This window comes from Protopterus annectens, chromosome 2.part0, assembly GCF_019279795.1.
Source record: "Protopterus annectens isolate FY-2018-M chromosome 2.part0, PAN1.0, whole genome shotgun sequence".
In the NCBI taxonomy this organism is placed as follows: domain Eukaryota; kingdom Metazoa; phylum Chordata; order Ceratodontiformes; family Protopteridae; genus Protopterus; species Protopterus annectens.
In genome coordinates this window covers 79,194,291-79,209,492 of record NC_056728.1, presented here as the reverse complement: position 1 = coordinate 79,209,492, position 15,202 = coordinate 79,194,291, and the positions used below count along the sequence as shown (strand labels likewise).

Here is a 15,202-nt window from a genome sequence, read left to right as displayed (position 1 = left end):
TAGGATGGAAGATCATAAGTTTGTTTTTTGGGGGTTTAAAATTAGTTGAGCATTTGTAAGCCAGAACTCAACTGCTAGAAAAGATTCTTTTGCTAACTTTTGAAGTTCTTGAATTGAGGGAGCAGCACATATCACTGTTGAGTTGTCTGCATATTGGATGAGATGGGCCTGTGGGATTGAGGTGTGGAGGTTATTTGTAAATATTGAAAATAGTATTGGGTCTAAGATAGAGCCTTGAGGGACACCTAGAGTCACTGGCAGTAGGGGTGATAAAGTCTATTGCCACTAAACTGTTTGCTGGCATCCAGTAAGGTAATCCCAGAATAAGGCAAGGGTAGAATGACAAAAGTTTAGTTCAGAAAAGATGTTTAGATGTTTAGTATGAGAAACCATAACAAAGGCTTTTGATAAGTCAAAAAAGCTAGGGGATGCATAATTATTGTTGTTCCTGTGATAGTTGACAGTATTGGTGAATGACATTAGAGCAGTTGATGCACTATGAAAAGACTGAAAGCCGTGCTGAGTGCTGGTTAGACATTTGTTAGCATGCAGATAATCAATAACTTGCATGTGAATGACCCTCTCTATATTTTAGACAGTGACGATAATATTGCGATTGGGAGGTAGTTAGAGAGCTCTGTTGAAGAGCCACCCTTGTGTAGGGGTACAATGTATGAGGTTTTCCAAATGGGAAGGACTTGTTGTTCATCTATGGGTCTATTAATAAGAACTGATATAGGATAGGCTATTCCATCTGCTGTTAGTTTTAGGAAATTGGCAGGTAAGTTGTCTGCAGCTAATGTAGTGGGTTTTAGTATTTCAGCAGTTTTTTGATTGTGTCAGTGGCTACAGATTGCAAGGAGAAGGTTGATTTAATATTGGAAGAGGCAGTGGGAGTTCTGATAGGTGAGGGGGTTTTATTGTTCACAGTGCTAGGATGGTTTCAGTAAAGTGTTTATTAAATTGAGTAGCGATATTGTCTGAGTTGTTATTAGTGGTGGGGGGTGTACTGATTTTGCCTGGTAGACGTATATTGTTTATAGCAACCAGAATTTTAGTGGGTTATTACGTTGCTTTGATTGGATTTCAGAATAATAATTTATTTTGTCATTTAATTTGCTGCTTTGCTTTGTTTCTAAGTTCTTGGTAAGTTTGTAGAGTGGGTTGGGACTTTGTTTTATTCCAGGTTGCCCAGGAATTATCTCTAGATTTAAGCAGTGCTTGTGTTTTTTTGTTAACCATGAGGCATAGTTTAACATTTAGATTTAACATGCATATGTCTGCTAGGGGCCTGAGAGTTTAGTATGGATAGAAAGGTGGAGTTGAAGTAGTCAATAGCTTCCTGTAGGGGTAGCAGTTTCAGTGGTGTCCATTTACAATGTTTGAGTATATCTATAATGTTGCTGGGGTTCAGGTGTTTTTTGTTTCTTATTTGTTTAAATGTAGTTTGTTTAGATGGGTTAGTTTGCTTTCTAAGTAAATAGGTTGGGAAGTGGTCACTGAGACTATCTGGTAGACAGCCAGAGTAGGAATAGAGGGCTGGCCTATTTGTTAATATCCAGTCTAGGGAGGAGTGTTTGTGGGATGGCTCATTAAACCTAATGGGTGACTGCATGAGTTGAGTCAAGCTATGCATGTTGATGCAATTTTTGGGGTTGGGGAGTTGCAGTCTAACCAGTCTACATTGAAGTCACCCACAATGATTGTTTCCTGGGTTACTGTTTTTCTGCTCCAATGTAGTATATTTTCTAATGTTTGGATAGTATCCACTGGTGGCATATTATATATATATATATATATATATATATATATATATATATATATATATAGATAGATATATATAGATATATATATACATATATATATATATATATTTCTTAGTGTTAATATTTAGTTTGGTAAATACTACTTCATCATTTTTAAGGTTCAGAGTTTTTTCATCTAAAGTTTCTATACAGAGGTGGCTTTTAAAGAGTAGGGCAATGCCTCATCCTCTTTTACTAATTCTATCCGTATGTATGATATTATATTCTGGTGATAGTACTTCGTTGCTGGGAGTGGTAGGTTTTAGCCAGGTTTCGGTGAGAAGCACAATGTCAGGGGAGTAAAGGGAGAAGTTAATTAATTAATTATTTTATTTTATTTATTTATTTATTGTATTTTACATTTGTTAACCGGGCTAGTCTAGCTGGATATATTTCCATTTTCAGTAGAGGCCTGGGGAGAAAAGCTCCAACAAGATAGAAAAATTAAAAATATTGTTGCATAGTAAATGAAAGGATTAATAAAAAAATACAAGTAATTATTACATACTAAAGATATTTACACTTGAAAAAAGCAACAGAAAAAAAAAAACTTACACTTAAAAAAGCAACAATAAAAATGTAGCACAGTAAGATTCATATGGAATTTTTCACATCAAGTAGAAAATTTTCAGCAGTATGTTGATTAGAGTTTAAACAGTACCAGCCTTGCTTACGTGAATAAGCATTAAAATGTTTGGAAGTTTGTTTGGAAGAGGAAGAAACAGTGGTGGAAGAGGGTGGTTAGTCAGGTATTTTATTGTTGACACTTCTTACATTAATATTTAATAGTAGAATATCAGATTTGTCCCTAGCAGGGATGATTGTCGCTTGAGTAGTTTTCATTTGTACATCATTTTGTGAGGTTGAGTTGAACAGTTCATATGTTGGGTCAGGGTTTGGGTGTATGTCCTCACTAGAATTAGCTTGGATGCTATGTTGACTAGAGTTTTCAAGACTCTGACTATGTCTTTATCATATTTCTGAGGTATGTTTGGGTGGGGGAAAAGGAAAAACTGTGTATAGTGTAGAGTTGTGATATTGAAGATGGAGCGACATCTGGGGATGTTTACTAGTTTGGGTGTTAGGGGTAGCTATTACAGTTGGAGTGGGAAGGGAAAGGTTAATTTAGGTTGGAATGGTAAAAAGTGGTATATGCTGCTAATGTTAAAAGTAGCAGAGTGGTTGCCAGTAAGAGTGGCTGGTGTATGAACTTTATTGAGGGTTGAATGTTTTTAGCTTTTTTGATATTGGAAGAGTTGTATTATTAGTCAGTTTAGTTAAAATGGTTAAGGTAAGGGTGTGTTGCTTGTATCAGTAATGGAAGTGGGAGGGATGTAGAAGATCGATTTTGAGTTAGAGTGTATTAGGTGGAGTGTTTTGACTGGATGTTCTGCCAAGAGGGAGTGGATAGTGAAGTATAAAAGTAAGGAAATGCACCCAATACAAGGAGGACATCTGGCACTACCTTGTCTGACAATCAGTGAAGCCATAGGCAATACCTGCTCTACAGAACAAAACAAACACTGTTACAGTGACCTAAATAGGTGCAAACATGACCTTCTTAGTGAATGGGAAAAGGAGGTTAAAGAAACAGCACCAGAGTTGGTGGTTGCTTATAATTAGGAAGGAATTTGTCTTTAACCATGCGCAGTTCTTCATGGTTTATTGCTCATGAATATGTTTATTTTTGTTTTCTATTTTTCATCACCCAGTGAAATTGAGGAACCCAGAGAAAGCAATCAAGACTGCTCAGGCATAAGGGTACATATATGGTACTGATTTTATAGCTGCATATTTGTTTGACACCAGCTCCACTGTCCAAGTTTGTATTGCCATTTATTATTTCAACCATTGCTTACAACTTTGCTTTACCTGTCACATACCTGGATGAACTGTTTTACTGCATATCCTACCATCTAGGAGTCCCACAGGTGGTATGGGAAGGCAGAACAGGTTATCAGTGGGTGCTGTATTAGCATTTCGGGTGTCATCATCTACTTCAGGTCTGACTGGCTGGCATTATTCCATGCCACATCCATGGCTATCAACCTACCATTAATACACAATGCATAGGTTAATCTGCCATGTCTTACTCTTATAATGTCCATTCCACCACCTCTACCTATACCAGTCATGCGTGGCATACCATGGGAATGCATATGAATGGCTGTTGGATGATGCTTCATCGTAACTGTCTTATGTCACAATACATTATAACCACTGAGTTTTGGTATCCCAAGTGTATTAAGTTTAGACATGTGCTGTGGTATATGCATGGCATTGTTTCTATGCTGCAAAGCAAGGTACTGTTTGGTAAGTTGTGTCTGAAACCTGCTGGTAAGCATCCGTGGGCTGGCCTTTTCATAATCAGTCAGTTGTTAAGTCCAGTTTCACTGTCCCTTATGGTAACATTGTTTGCAACTCATGCACTACACACATGCACTACACACAGGTGGCCTCCTTCGGCTCATACACTGCTTTAGTACTCTTGTGTCAGGCCTCTGTATTGTTTTTGGTTTACCACTGCATACTTTACAACATTTCATTCCTCCAGGGAATGTACTGCCACACATTGTAGCATATTACTAATAATCAATTTTGTTTTTCTCACTCTTTTTTGCTGTCCTCTTTTTTTTTGCCCTTTCTTTTATTGCCTCTCTACATTTACATTCATATTTTATGAAGAGTCCACCATGGCACTGGATGTAGTGTATCCACCACACAATGCACCTGCCTTGCCATCAGCTGCTGTTTCCCAAGTGGTCCCCATATCACCTTCTCTTCAGCCTGATGTAGGTCATCCAATAAAGGTAACCTGGAGTGCTCACTGGTGCCTTCTGCTGGTCTGTCCTCAGAGTGTGTGTGTTTGGGGGGGGAAGGTTGGGTGCAGTCTATTCCTGTCAGGAGGAGCTTCATTGGTGGATTCTTGTATGTCACACAACAGGGGATAGAAAGCCTGTTGATGGCCTTGTTCGACCAGAGGACAAACACCCACATTGCAAGTCTAAAGCACATCCTTGTGTAATTGTCAGGAGTCACAGAGCTATCTGACCCTGACCAGTGAGTCAAAAGGGGTTGGACCTAGACATAAAGGGGGTCACTGAGGTGAATGACCTCAGGTTTGGTGCAGCACTGTGTAATGTGGCATTCAGCAGTCACTGCTCCCTATCACTATCAAGATGTTCCCTTTCCTTGTGTTGTCATTTCCATTCCCAGTTTGTAATCCCATTACTAATTGTCCTCCCTCAGTCTTTCTGTCTCTGCTTCGTATTATATCCTGATTTCTGTCAATACTTTCCCTATTTGTCTCACTGCATTTTCTCCTTACTGCCATTGTTATGCTCCTTTTCCTGCCTACCCCTTATCCATGTTATCATCTTCTTCTAACTTTCTTGTAGATAAAAAAAAATGGGCCCCTTCTTTAGAACTGCAGTGGTGCTCTCCACTGCATGTATCACTCAGTGATCCAAAATTTAGATAAATAATACCAGGAGACTTGACAGTTCCACAATCAGCATATAAACAAACCAAAACCAAAATGAATAAAACACTGTTTTGGAATAAGAAAATCTCCCACTTCCTATCCCAAAAGATGGGAAAGCCATAAGGAAAGGTATACTATTGCCCTTGTTAAAATATGGGCCTCCCCTTTCTGCTTCACAAAAGAGTAATTGTGACCACTGTCAGCACTGTCATTTTATCAAATTACTGCCTCAGATGGATATCTGCTAGTCTGTACTTTTAAAAGCTAAGCAGCTCACAGTTCAACAAAGTTGTGATTTACAACAAGTTCTTTCTTATGAAAATTACAAACAGAATCCTTTCTGTCTTTTGCCAGCAAACTTTCTACAAAGACAGTAAAATAACATCAACATTCTATGCCTTCCAAAACCCTCACATTTTGGACTTCATTTACAAATCTTCACCTGAGTGACCAAATCTTTTCAGTTCTGGCACCCTAACTTTGGGAATCGATTCCTTTTACAGTGCAAAGTCATAATATACACTTTGAATTCAGATCATGTCTTATACAGCAACAAACAAACCCTGATGCTGTAAATTTGTCTTTAAAGAGCACCTAGTTATCTTATTATCATTAACTTCTATTTTCATACCTCTCAAGTGTACTTCATTATGAGGAGCCTTCCTTGTCAATGTAAAGTAGCATGTTTTAACTACCCTGTGACCTCCCCAGTTATAGTTGTTAGTACGCTATTAGTATGTGCCCATTTGTTTCACATTATGAGAGGCAGTGTTCCTCATTTTTGAGGTGGAAGTTGAGAGCTATATTTAACCCATATTAAATGATAACATCTCTCACATGTAAACCAGTCCAAAGGCAATACTTCTCAAATTAATACATTCATTTTCTTCTATCCTCTAGTCCCTTTTTTAACCCACCATAGTTATCAAATAGCCTTATCTTTCTTCTGCTGTTCCTCCTCTGTTATACATGTTGTATGTAGAACCACTCAGCTGTAAACTTACTACTGAGAAAGCACTGTTACATCCAACAGACTTATTTTCTTATCTTCCTATTATTTAGCTCTATTACGTCTGTAAATGTAATCACTGACAGATAGTCGCTGGGCTACTATCTGTACCTCAGTCAGCAGAGGTGTCAGAACTAAACAGAAGAATCCTAGTTTTTCATACTGCTGATTACAAACCAAAATACTTAAGTACGGTTGGAAACCAACACACAAGGGACAGCAAACAGATCAGTACACATTCGGTACTAGCATGCACTTGGACACTGATGATAAAATGAGTTTTCGGTGGGGTTGCGCCTTTTCAAATGTCCAAAGTGGGACATGTTTTGTAGAAATGTCAGATTTTGCTGGGAAAAAAAACATGCCCACGGCTTATTCTTGTAGCATTTGAGTTGCTTACACTATTTCATATAACATTTAGGTGTTTCAGATACAACATAACTGTTTTATGCAACTATTAAAGAATTGTCCTAAAATCTCAGGACATTTACTTTTTTTTTTTTTTCGCAGGACACAACTGCCCAAGAGACCGTCCCTCGCAAAGTGGGACAGGTGGTAACCCTAGTTCGGGATACATATACTTAGGTTTAATAAATCAGTTTACAGTTAATGTTAGGTCTACAGTGCCAACGCACTGCATACATCATACCATAAAAACTTATGTCATAAAAGCGACGTCATGACGCATCACATCATTGTAAATATTTTGAGTGAAGATTCTAAATAGTAAGGCCAAGCCCAACTCATTCATTTCACTCATTTTAAAAGACAAAGCTTTTAACATGTTTTCCAGCGATCACGCAGTATAGATGGTTAATATTCACGATAGCTAGACTTTTTTGAAAGCTAGTACAGAGAAGCTCTTCGTTTAGAAAAGAGATTTGAATACACGCAGTGCAGACAATTTCAAATTTGAAGGACAACCTGCACTGACGTCACTCATGTTACAAATGTCCACTGTGGTGGTAATCAACTGATATGTTTATTCCTACACACCCTGTAATTTGAGCCCTTCCTCAGTAACACATCTACCTTTTAAAGTGACCCTTACAATTACAACTGGCCCTCCTTCCCATCCCACGTGGGTAGCGGTGGGAGGGGCTTCACCTCCCGGCTGCTGTTGAATTTCTTTTCTAGGATAAAACGCATTCATTTTAAGGGCAACTCACAGTGGTATAGTCGTACTATAGGTGAAGATGTTTCCCTAACGGAATGGGAAATGCATGTGATATCAGAGATTGAAAATCAAGAGGTGCGCAGAACTAACAATAATAAACAGCTACTAAATTAAATCGTTGCTTTAAACGGGAGTGCACATCCGCAGTCTGCTACTCTCGAAACTGGTGAGGACAAATCTCTTGTTCATGACCTCCGGAGAGCATTGCAGAGATTTGCATTCATTTGCCAGTGGTAACCTGCCTTGAATTATCATTTGCCTTGTCCCTGAATTGCATCTGGAAGGATTTTTTTCACCATAGTAGTGCGTTTTGCAGCTAGTGGGCCAAACGAGGGTGCACCGCGCTGCGTTACCCGGACAGTGGACCAAAAGATGATTTGGTATTGCACGGGATTCAGGTAGGGCGCTGCAGGTCAGTTGTGTTAGAAAATATATGTCCTTATTGTAAAATGAATTCTCACTCTGTGTCTTTTCTTTCCAATAGGGCTGTTAGTTCGAATAGCAGCAACTCTACAGGCAGGTTTTCCTCATGCCTTGCATGCAAGTGCTGATTCAAGTCGTGACTTGATTTTAAATGTTCTGTTAACGTGGAAATGGGGTTGCTTTCGTTTATAAAGTTGGCCAGCTTGTATCAACATTGACGATTTAAAGTAATAACTACCCTGAGGCTTTCTTCCAGGATAAGCTAATCATTGTCTAACTTGGATGTCCAGAAATAATAATGTATGGAGAATCTAGATCACTTTATTTTTTGATATTTGGGATTGGAAAACGTTTCCTTAATCAGTAGAGGACAAAAACTTCCAAGGCTTCGTTGGTTGTTGGAAGTTCATTCACTTATATTTGCTGTGGATATTTCTGAAAAAAAAAATCATGGGGAACATGTCTTCTAATATGTCAACATTCCAGTCCCTTCATATTGTCATGTTGGGGCTGGACTCTGCAGGCAAAACCACAGTTCTCTATCGCTTGAAGTTCAATGAGTTTGTAAACACAGTGCCCACTATTGGGTTTAACACAGAGAAAATCAAATTGAGCAATGGGGCAGCTAAAGGCATAAGCTGCCACTTTTGGGATGTAGGTGGACAGGAGAAGCTCCGGCCTTTGTGGAAATCCTATAGCCGATGCACAGATGGTATAATCTATGTTGTAGACTCTGTTGATGTAGACCGGCTGGAGGAAGCCAAGACAGAACTACATAAGGTCACTAAGTTTGCAGAGAACCAGGGGACCCCTCTTCTTGTGATTGCCAACAAACAGGACCTACCAAGATCTCTCTCAGTATCTGAAATAGAGACACATCTAGCACTGTCAGAACTGACACCTTCTACTGCATACCATATCCAGCCAGCATGTGCCATTATTGGTGAGGGACTTAATGAAGGCATGGACAAACTGTATGATATGATCCTAAAACGCAGAAAATCCCTCAAACAGAAAAAGAAGCGATAGTGCCTGTTGGTGACCCCATTAGGCAGACTGTATTCAAGCCTAACCTTTCCTGATTGGGTTAGATGCTGCATTGCATGAATGCTTGTGGCTATATGGCTTGATATTTTACTACTGTTTTATAAGTACTAAAAAATATATAAACTGAAACAAACAACATAATCTGCTGTCCACTGCAGTCCACACAAACAACAAGTCCAGGAACTAAATAAAGTGTCTGAGACTGCTGAAACCAAATGCTGCTATTTTAATTTTAGAAGAAAAATGTTGCCCTTTATGCTTGTGTTTTTTTTTGTTTTTTTTTGGGGGGGGGGGGGTTGCTACCTGGTGACTGCTTAGATCCAGCCCATGCAAGCACAAACTGAAAAGTCTTCCTTCATTTGTGAGATGTCTTTTCTTTGTTTTATGGCAGCTTGTCTCCAGAATTCTTGGTCAGACATTCTGTTGCTGGTGCTGTATGGAAATTTGTCTGTGGTAACTGTTTTCACTGAAATACAAAAGAAGTTAAGTGCACTGTAAACTAGTGGGTACAGGAAGGAGTGTGCATGGCCTCGATGAAGCTGGGCTTTTGCGAGTGCACTTTAGTTTGGTAGCATGGTATGTATGCAAATGTGTACTCTCTCGCCATTTTTTTTTGGGGGGGGGTTAATCTAATGTAAACTAATGTTTACTTTACTAATCAGTTAAGTCTTATAGTAATGAGAACAGCCAGCCCTTATGTGTATACCATTTTGACAGAGGTCAGAAATTATTTACAGCAAAGTGCAAGAACTGAAGTATCGTATTACTGCTGATAAATTGGGTGTGCCAGCCTTCTGGTTGTTGGACATGCATGCACTTGCAAACATGTAATACCATGTCATTGTGGGTGTGATGTGGTGTAATGCATTGATTGCTACTGTTGGTTGTAAACCCCCCCCCCCCCCCAGTTTTTCTAGGCTATTTGCAACCCTAAAAGTCCTGATCTGTAGAACAAGTGAGAGTCTGAGTAAAATGGTAAGATAAGACAGGCATGGGATGTAGGTGCTTTTGCTGGGAAAAGTCCTTTGGGAATATCAAGTACAGCAGCAGACATAACTGTAGGTGCGGGGGTGGGGCAGAGAAACAATGTTTTAAAATAATAATTCACTTATTAGATTTCTTGTAGCAGTGTTCATTTTTACATTTAATTTCAGTTTTTTTTACGTGAGCACTTGAAAGTTAGGTTAACTAATTATTAGCAGAAATGATATTGCATAGCTTCCAAATTAAAATGTTGTCTCCCTTGCAGGAATATGACTTGCTACTTTACATCATTTTCCGATCTGCTGTGTCTCGCGCTGCAGTATTGTATGTTTTTCTTTGCTTCCATTGTGCTTTGTTTATTGGGGTGGGCATGGAATGTTTTAGCTAGATCCCAACAAGCAGTCCATTGTGCCTGCACGTGTTGTAATTTAGACTTTTGTTAAAGAGATGAAGGCTTTTTTGGGGTGGTAGATTAATGCAATTCCATAAGGCGACTCACAATAAAGGCATAATAAACCCATATATTTGGCCTGGGCTGTGCAGCACTTTTCAGTCAGGTTGAAGGTGAAAATTAGGTATTATGGTATTCCATGGCATTAGCTAACAAACCCTTTTTAAGTCTGTAGAACCTGTTTATGAAAGATGTGCCAGCTCTGTTTGCTTAAACCTTACAAAGTAGTAATAATGTCTACATGTCTTTTCTGTCACATCCAAAATAAGATAGGTATGCATCATCTGTACTCTTCAGAAGAGAAATAGCTGTCTGTGTATTTGGTGTATAGCAGTGTGTGCTGCTTTGAGAAAATCAGACTGTCTGGGCATTGAGAGGTGTAATTTTTTATTAATACAGTGATGGACAGCAATGTGTGACTTTTTATTCTTTCAATCTCTGCATAGGCTAGAGCAGTATCTGAAATGTGTTTTGCAGGAGATTTTTACAGATATAGAGCAGTGTAACTTGCAGTCGGTCATCACACAGACCACCACCCCCGAAAATGTGCCAAGAGATTAGAAGTAAAATTCCAAAGTGTAACAAATTTCTTATTCATTAATTAAGTACTGCATTTGAAGAGCAGTAAGCAAAACATTTACCTGAAGCCAAAGAATGTAGGAATACAGCACCACTCCCAGCGTTGAGGAAGGGAAGAGTGTGTAGGCTGCATCTTTCGTCTGTTTTGTCTGTGGCTTCTTGATACTTCCTGCTTGAAAGAGTGAATTTAATTTGATTAAGTAAAGTGAGCTATTTTTGCTAAATTGAAAAGCATGCTCTTCCGTTCTTCCTTGATTTATGGTGATGCCACATCTTCCCTTTCTTTTTGGGCTCTCCTCTGCGTATGATGGTAGCCAGCTGAAGATTCTTTAGATGGTTATAATATATTTCTCCCCTAATAAAGATTACAGTTGGCTGTCATTAAATCTTTGTCAAAGTATGAGACCTGTACTGTTATTGCTTGTAATGTGTTTGCAGGCATGGAGTGATATTTATTTTTACTGAGCATAGTTTTGATAATGTTTGAGATGGAATGGTAAATGCATCATTACCATTTGTTTTGAAGAGAAATATTTATTGAGTTCAAAAGGTTTAGAAAGACTGAACATGCCATAATGCTTGATCTTGCTGAAGTTTCAGATAAGAGTATTTCTGAGTTTGGATTAATGAGCTGTGTTGCAGCAGAGGTTATGTATGTCTTCTCAGTAAAAGGTGATTCTTAACCCTGTAGCTAGGAGTGAAGAGGCCCAAGCTGTGTTTGCATTTGTAACAGTAGTTGCCATCACGACAGACCTGTCAGCTGACTTAGTTGTGCGTTGATGAGTGTCAGATGTTCTGGTCTGACACCATTTCTTGAAGTACGTTATTGACTGCTGCAGAGTGAGATGATAAGAACAGGAAGGACAGTAAGAAATAAATGCAATTGAAGTGCATGCATAAGACTTTGTGACTGGTAAACTACCAGATTAAAATATACCCCCTCCCCTCACAAGCACCCCCTAGAACTTTTGCATTAAATGGTTTAGTGTTCAGTTGTACAACATTTTTGCAGGAAAAGTGCTTTTATAGATGCAATATTTCCTTGTTAGATGGGGTGAAGGTGATGCTTAACTGAAGTTATGTGCATTAAAACAGTCTGCCAACATTGTTTCACTCAACAATGGGGTGCAAACATAGCTGCTTATCATTCCGTTCTGTTTTATTCAGTTTTTATCTTGTTCTATCAAGCATTTTGCTTCCTGTTGTAGATCACAATGTATGTACTTGCTGGCAAGTCAGCTTATGTGTTTTTTTTTTTTCTGAGACTAGAATATGGCATCTACACAGTAAGTATCCTTACAAGTTTTGTGCTACTGTGGATTGTCTCTTGCCATGCTGTTAAAACAAAATGTTGTCTACCATCAAATTAAACTTTATTCAGCAAAAGACATGAATTAAAGGGTGTGTTAGGCAGTTATAGTGAAGTGTTAAACTCTGCAGGAAGCTAATCTGGTGAGTTTCTGTTAAGGAGTGGTGTGTGTTTGCTTATCACTATTTTCCCATCCACCCTCTGTTACTTTTCAGTGGAATGGGTGGATCTCTTTCAAGAAACTTTTCATAGCTATAATTTTCTTAAGACATGGGTAGGTTAGACTAGATAAGAGTTAGAGCTGCATTATGAGTTTTATAGTTTTTCAAAACTGTTTTGCTTCTGTGTAACTTGTGTTTTTCCATAAGTTTTAAAAGTGGTAGTACCAGTTTACTGTATGTTTTACATCAGTCATCAGCGTTTAATTCAGAAACTAGAGGACATCATTTATTTTATCTTTACAAAAGCATGGTCGTTGTCTTCCTCACACATTTGTCATAGCCATTGACCATTTTATGAATTCAAACCGGGTCGGGCATGTAATAATGTGTATAATATCATTTTGCACTGATCCCTTATTTGTAGGGGGGGGGCAGTTTTCCTAAGAGCAGTTTAGACTTAGTTTGTAATCATGAGACATCTGCCTTCTGCTCATCCTATCCTGTATAGACTGGGTCAGATATATGGGAAATACGACCATAAAACCTTTTGTGGCCAGTGGACTTGTAGTGCTCAAAATGCCTGGAATTGAAGAAACCAAGAGTAAAACTAATACATTTTGGAAGTGTCAGATGGGTGGTACTCTGTCTTGGGTGCATGCTCTTATTTTTTTATGGAATTACATTACTTAACAGTGTACTGTGTCTTTCAATTTGGGAAGCACAAATATGTTTGCAAGTGCATAGCTATAACAAATGTTTACTGAGAACTGAAGCTAGACATTTCACTAATGACCAAAAATGTTGCTTTCTTTTTGTATGAAATGTCCAAGTGTAAAGTTGTTGTAGATTTTAATGTAACAAAAAATGAGGCATAGTTTTGTAAACCTACGATGCTTGATTTGTAAAGACACGTATAAATGACAATTAAAGGAAGTGCGGTAACCAATTTAGGCATTCCTGTATGGGCATTGGAGGGGGGTTGATTTAAGAGTATTCTGAGTGGTGTCTTACTGCTCTTACCTTACACACTATCTGAAAACTTTTTGCAAGCCAGGAGGCTAAGGCACAGTGTTAAGTATGCATACCGGGTCTCTTTTTTTTTTAAATTAATTAAATTTAATAAAAATTCTGTGTTCTTTGAAATGTAATGGTTTGAGTAATAATGCTGCAAACCATGTGGTCAAGTGACTGGAGACCTCCACTGTGAGTTAAGGGCCCCTGGGCTGAAGTCGTTTATGCCTGCTGTCCATGTGATTTGTATGTGTGTCACTCCCCATTCTTCATTCTTGCTTCTTAAGTCAGTTGCACTGAAAACTGTATGAACAGAATTTGTTCTAAACGAGCGAAGGAGAGTACATTGTGCAAAGCAGATGTATGTTGCTGTTCGCTTCACTCTTCCAAAATTGAATGCTGCATTATTATTACAAAAAGACTAGTTTTACTTTTGGTATCATAATTTGAAACGGACTGCAAAATTATCCTTCTTTTCATGGTATTGAATAGACTGTTACAGTAATGAGTCTGAACTTGTAGAGCGTGAAACGCTTACCTTTATATTTTGAACTCTGAAGAAACAAAACATAAGAAAGAGAGTGGACTGGAACAGAACCCTTCATGATTGGCTGAGTCTGCAGACCATGTTTTTTCTTCTAATGTCAAGGCTGTTTTTCATGGATATGCATACTAATCTAGCTAATAATGTCCAACTAAAAATACTGAATTGTAGCATTGCTTTAGTTTTACTATCCTAATTATTGAATAAATAGGATAATGAGTTTAACATATTACTAAGTTTTTATAGTTGCCCATTTTATTGTTGCAGTATTCTTCACAGCTGTGGCTCAGTTTCTGATTGTAGTATGGGGCAGGACCTCATGTATTTAAAGTTTACAGTTATAGTAAAATTGTCTTAGGATGGAACTGGGTTCTCATCTGCTATAAATAGCATGGGGCAAGCATCCTGCATGTCTGTCTAGAGAGAGAAGCTCTGGTGCAAAGACAGATGCTCAGGCACTGGGGCATCGTATACATGTTATCTTTGTTCTAGAAGCTCTCATTGCATGGGTGGGTTGTTCCAGTGGATATGACTTAACATTTTTGGATATCCTCCTCCATATTTGCCTGAAGGGGTGAGGTTGGGTTTTGTGATTTTGAGGAAATGAAAACTTGTTGAACTGCAGTTTTCTTTTTCTTTCATACCTGTATAGTACCATGCCAGAGACGTTCTGAAAAAAATAAAACACTTGTTGCTTCCATGCTAAAATTCAGAGACTGCTGGTGGACTACATTGCCAAAGTTATGTTTTGAGGCTTTTTTATTTTATTTTTTTTTAATTGAAGTGGCTTTGTGAAAAAATAAATAAATTATTATTTATGCAAATACATCACAAATTTTTGTCTTGTATCTGTTGCAAAGTAGAAATATCTTACTGAAAGAGCACTTGGAAATTTAATAACAGTTCTAACTGCTTACCTCTTCTGAAGGTAGATATAGTTGCCAGGCAACCACTTATGGATACATTTTGATGTATATCTAGTAACTTCTACTTTTACATAGCCATTATTTAACATTACCCTGCGTTTTTTTTTTTTTGTAAGAAATGTAACATTAAGGATCTTTTCCTCAATTTCCACAAGGGTGGGTTTTAACAAAGCTCTATGCATATTTGCAACTTTGGTGCATTGAGTTTCCCTGCCTGTATGGGTTGGTTCGGCTTTAGTGACCCAAGTGGAAAGAAGGGGAGACGTTGGATGGTACAGAGATTTGAGCCCTA

The 15,202-nt window shown here is 38.3% G+C and overlaps 1 protein-coding gene across 1 annotated transcript; it reads left to right on the top strand.

The window, feature by feature from the left end:
- Positions 1 to 7,398: 7,398 nt before the first annotated feature.
- On the top strand, positions 7,399 to 14,812 carry ARL4C (ADP ribosylation factor like GTPase 4C). Its single transcript, XM_044060564.1, has 2 exons — positions 7,399 to 7,873; positions 7,960 to 14,812. Exon 2 carries the CDS (start codon positions 8,349 to 8,351, stop codon positions 8,925 to 8,927), a length of 579 nt encoding a protein of 192 aa, XP_043916499.1. The 5' UTR covers positions 7,399 to 7,873; positions 7,960 to 8,348; the 3' UTR covers positions 8,928 to 14,812.
- The last annotated feature ends 390 nt before the right edge of the window (positions 14,813 to 15,202 follow it).

Bases quoted from the DNA above. Each gene is read 5' to 3' on its own strand.
- ARL4C (XM_044060564.1), top strand. From the start codon at position 8,349: ATGGGGAACATGTCTTCTAATATGTCAACATTCCAGTCCCTTCATATT.